We start from the raw sequence: 5,000 nt of genomic DNA, 5'->3' as shown, positions 1-5,000 counted from the left end.
TCCCCTCACCCACCCACCTCATCCACCCACCCACCCATCCCCCCCATCCACCCATCCCCCCATCCACCTCATCCACCCATCCACTCATCCACTCACCCACCCATCCCCTCACCCACCCATCCACCCACCCACCCACCTCTCCCCTCACCCACCAACCCCTCACCCACCCATCCCCTCACCCACCTCATCCACCCACCCACCTCTCCCCTCATCCACCCACCCCTCCACCCACCCACCCCTCCCCTCGCCCCCCCAGCCACCTCATCCCCCCACCACCTCACCCACTCATCCACCCCTCACCCCTCCCCCCACCCATCCCTCCCTCATCCCCTCATCCACTCACCCCCCAATCCACCTCATCCACTCATCCACTCACCCCCAGAGACGATCCACATGAAACTGAAGACGCTCACGAAGGACTTGTCCCTCGAGCACTTCTTTGACCGGCAGTCGTTGAAGAGGAAGAGTGACGTCATGACCAGCACGCCCATCAGCATTGTCCCGACGCCCATGAACTGAAGGCGGAGGAGGCTTCGAGGAGACATCTTGTTTTTTTTTTTTTTTTTTTTTTTTTTTTTTTTAGGGGGGGGGTGAAGAGGGGTGAAGGGGGGGAGGGGAGGGGAGAGAAAAAGGGGGTGAGGATTAGTATGGGAGAGATATGGGGAAAAGCGTGTGGGGGAGGGGGGGGTGGAGGAGGAGAATGGAGCATTTTTTATTTTTTTTATTTATCATTTTTATTATGGGTGGGCAAAGGGATTGGGAGAGAAAAAAAGGGGAAGATTAGAATGAGAGAACAAAGAAAATAAATAAAAGAAAAGATTAAAATCACGGAAAAATCTTGGGAGAGAAAAAAGGGAAGATTAGAATGAGAGAACAAAGAAAATAAAGAAAAGAAAAGAAAAAAAAAACACGGAAACATCTTGGGAGAGAAAAAAGGGAAGATTAGAATGAGAGAACAAAGAAAATAAAGAAAAGAAAAGAAAAAAAAACATGGAAACATCTTGGGAGAGAAAAAAGGGAAGATTAGAATGAGAGAGCAAAGAAAATAAAGAAAAGAAACGAAAAAAAACGGAAACATCTTGGGAGAGAAAAAAGGGAAGATTAGAATGAGAGAACAAAGAAAATAAAGAAAAGAAAAGAAAAAAAAACACGGAAACATCTTGGGAGAGAAAAAAGGGAAGATTAGAATGAGAGAACAAAGAAAATAAAGAAAAGAAAAGAAAAGAAAAAAAAAACACGGAAACATCTTGGGAGAGAAAAAAGGGAAGATTAGAATGAGAGAACAAAGAAAATAAAGAAAAGAAAAGAAAAAAGAAAAAAACACGGAAACATCTTGGGAGAGAAAAAAGGGAAGATTAGAATGAGAGAACAAAGAAAATAAAGAAAAGAAAAGAAAAGAAAAACACGGAAACATCTTGGGAGAGAAAAAAGGGAAGATTAGAATGAGAGAACAAAGAAAATAAAGAAAAGAAAAGAAAAGAAAAACACGGAAACATCTTGGGAGAGAAAAAAGGGAAGATTAGAATGAGAGAACAAAGAAAAGAAAGAAAAGAAAAGATTAAAAACACGGAAACATCTTGGGAGAGAAAAAAGGGAAGATTAGAATGAGAGAACAAAGAAAATAAAGAAAAGAAAAGAAAAGAAAAAAAACACACGGAAACATCTTGGGAGAGAAAAAAGGGAAGATTAGAATGAGAGAACAAAGAAAATAAAGAAAAGAAAAGAAAAAAAAAACACGGAAACATCTTGGGAGAGAAAAAAGGGAAGATTAGAATGAGAGAACAAAGAAAATAAAGAAAAGAAAAGAAAAAAAACACGGAAACATCTTGGGAGAGAAAAAAGGGAAGATTAGAATGAGAGAACAAAGAAAATAAAGAAAAGAAAAGAAAAAAAAAACACGGAAACATCTTGGGAGAGAAAAAAGGGAAGATCAGAATGAGAGAACAAAGAAAATAAAGAAAAGAAAAGAAAAAAAAACACGGAAACATCTTGGGAGAGAAAAAAGGGAAGATTAGAATGAGAGAACAAAGAAAATAAAGAAAAGAAAAGAAAAAAAAACACGGAAACATCTTGGGAGAGAAAAAAGGGAAGATTAGAATGAGAGAACAAAGAAAATAAAGAAAAGAAAAGAAAAAAAAACACGGAAACATCTTGGGAGAGAAAAAAGGGAAGATTAGAATGAGAGAACAAAGAAAATAAAGAAAAGAAAAGAAAAAAAAACACGGAAACATCTTGGGAGAGAAAAAAGGGAAGATCAGAATGAGAGAACAAAGAAAATAAAGAAAAGAAAAGAAAAAAAAACACGGAAACATCTTGGGAGAGAAAAAAGGGAAGATTAGAATGAGAGAACAAAGAAAATAAAGAAAAGAAAAGATTAAAAACACGGAAACATCTTGGGAGAGAAAAAAGGGAAGATTAGAATGAGAGAACAAAGAAAATAAAGAAAAGAAACGAAAAAAAAACACGGAAACATCTTGGGAGAGAAAAAAGGGAAGATCAGAATGAGAGAACAAAGAAAATAAAGAAAAGAAAAGAAAAAAAAACACGGAAACATCTTGGGAGAGAAAAAAGGGAAGATTAGAATGAGAGAACAAAGAAAATAAAGAAAAGAAAAGAAAAGAAAAACACGGAAACATCTTGGGAGAGAAAAAAGGGAAGATTAGAATGAGAGAACAAAGAAAATAAAGAAAAGAAAAGAAAAAAAAACACGGAAACATCTTGGGAGAGAAAAAAGGGAAGATTAGAATGAGAGAACAAAGAAAATCAAGAAAAAAAAAGAAAAAAAAACACGGAAACATCTTGGGAGAGAAAAAAGGGAAGATCAGAATGAGAGAACAAAGAAAATAAAGAAAAGAAAAGAAAAAAAAACACGGAAACATCTTGGGAGAGAAAAAAGGGAAGATTAGAATGAGAGAACAAAGAAAATAAAGAAAAGAAAAGATTAAAAACACGGAAACATCTTGGGAGAGAAAAAAGGGAAGATTAGAATGAGAGAACAAAGAAAATAAAGAAAAGAAACGAAAAAAAAACACGGAAACATCTTGGGAGAGAAAAAAGGGAAGATCAGAATGAGAGAACAAAGAAAATAAAGAAAAGAAAAGAAAAAAAAACACGGAAACATCTTGGGAGAGAAAAAAGGGAAGATTAGAATGAGAGAACAAAGAAAATAAAGAAAAGAAAAGAAAAGAAAAACACGGAAACATCTTGGGAGAGAAAAAAGGGAAGATTAGAATGAGAGAACAAAGAAAATAAAGAAAAGAAAAGAAAAAAAAACACGGAAACATATTGGGAGAGAAAAAAGGGAAGATCAGAATGAGAGAACAAAGAAAATAAAGAAAAGAAAAGAAAAAAAAACACGGAAACATCTTGGGAGAGAAAAAAGGGAAGATTAGAATGAGAGAACAAAGAAAATAAAGAAAAGAAAAGAAAAAAAAACACGGAAACATCTTGGGAGAGAAAAAAGGGAAGATCAGAATGAGAGAACAAAGAAAATAAAGAAAAGAAAAGAAAAAAAAACACGGAAACATCTTGGGAGAGAAAAAAGGGAAGATCAGAATGAGAGAACAAAGAAAATAAAGAAAAGAAAAGAAAAAAAAACACGGAAACATCTTGGGAGAGAAAAAAGGGAAGATTAGAATGAGAGAACAAAGAAAATAAAGAAAAGAAAAGAAAAAAAAACACGGAAACATCTTGGGAGAGAAAAAAGGGAAGATCGGAATGAGAGAACAAAGAAAATAAAGAAAAGAAAAGAAAAAAAAACACGGAAACATCTTGGGAGAGAAAAAAGGGAAGATTAGAATGAGAGAACAAAGAAAATAAAGAAAAGAAAAGAAAAAAAAACACGGAAACATCTTGGGAGAGAAAAAAGGGAAGATCGGAATGAGAGAACAAAGAAAATAAAGAAAAGAAAAGAAAAAAAACACGGAAACATCTTGGGAGAGAAAAAAGGGAAGATTAGAATGAGAGAACAAAGAAAATAAAGAAAAGAAACGAAAAAAAACGGAAACATCCCGGGAGAGAAAAAAGGGAAGATAAGAATGAGAGAACAAAGAAAATAAAGAAAAGAAAAGAAAAAAAAACATGGAAACATCTTGGGAGAGAAAAAAGGGAAGATTAGAATGAGAGAACAAAGAAAATAAAGAAAAGAAAAGAAAAAAAAACACGGAAACATCTTGGGAGAGAAAAAAGGGAAGATTAGAATGAGAGAACAAAGAAAATAAAGAAAATAAAGAAAAGAAAAGAAAAAAACACGGAAACATCTTGGGAGAGAAAAAAGGGAAGATTAGAATGAGAGAACAAAGAAAATAAAGAAAAGAAAAGAAAAAAAAACATGGAAACATCTTGGGAGAGAAAAAAGGGAAGATTAGAATGAGAGAACAAAGAAAAGAAAGAAAAGAAAAGATTAAAAACACGGAAACATCTTGGGAGAGAAAAAAGGGAAGATTAGAATGAGAGAACAAAGAAAATAAAGAAAAGAAAAGAAAAGAAAAACACGGAAACATCTTGGGAGAGAAAAAAGGGAAGATTAGAATGAGAGAACAAAGAAAATAAAGAAAAGAAAGAAAAAAAAACACGGAAACATCTTGGGAGAGAAAAAAGGGAAGATTAGAATGAGAGAACAAAGAAAATAAAGAAAAGAAAAGAAAAAAAACACGGAAACATCTTGGGAGAGAAAAAAGGGAAGATTAGAATGAGAGAACAAAGAAAATAAAGAAAAGAAAAGAAAAAAAAACACGGAAACATCTTGGGAGAGAAAAAAGGGAAGATTAGAATGAGAGAACAAAGAAAATAAAGAAAAGAAAAGAAAAAAAAACACGGAAACATCTTGGGAGAGAAAAAAGGGAAGATCAGAATGAGAGAACAAAGAAAATAAAGAAAAGAAAAGAAAAAAAAACACGGATACATCTTGGGAGAGAAAAAAGGGAAGATTAGAATGAGAGAACAAAGAAAATAAAGAAAAGAAAAGAAAAAAAAACACGGAAACATCTTGGGAGAGAAAA

General features: G+C 34.3%; 1 protein-coding gene across 2 annotated transcripts in view; it reads right to left on the bottom strand.

Annotated features, from left to right (window-relative positions):
* Window positions 1–5,000, bottom strand: part of LOC113813486 (uncharacterized) — a 15,844-nt gene that overhangs the window by 2,810 nt on the left and 8,034 nt on the right. For both annotated transcript variants that reach the window (XM_070137135.1, XM_070137136.1), the window contains exon 2: window positions 377–545. In XM_070137135.1, the coding sequence (XP_069993236.1) occupies window positions 377–545 (169 nt within the window). The remainder of the gene's footprint in view (window positions 1–376; window positions 546–5,000) is intronic.

This window comes from Penaeus vannamei, chromosome 22 (assembly GCF_042767895.1).
Source record: "Penaeus vannamei isolate JL-2024 chromosome 22, ASM4276789v1, whole genome shotgun sequence".
In the NCBI taxonomy this organism is placed as follows: Eukaryota; Metazoa; Arthropoda; class Malacostraca; order Decapoda; family Penaeidae; genus Penaeus; species Penaeus vannamei.
Note: the sequence above shows the minus strand (reverse complement) of the source record. Positions and strands in the feature narration are given on the sequence as shown.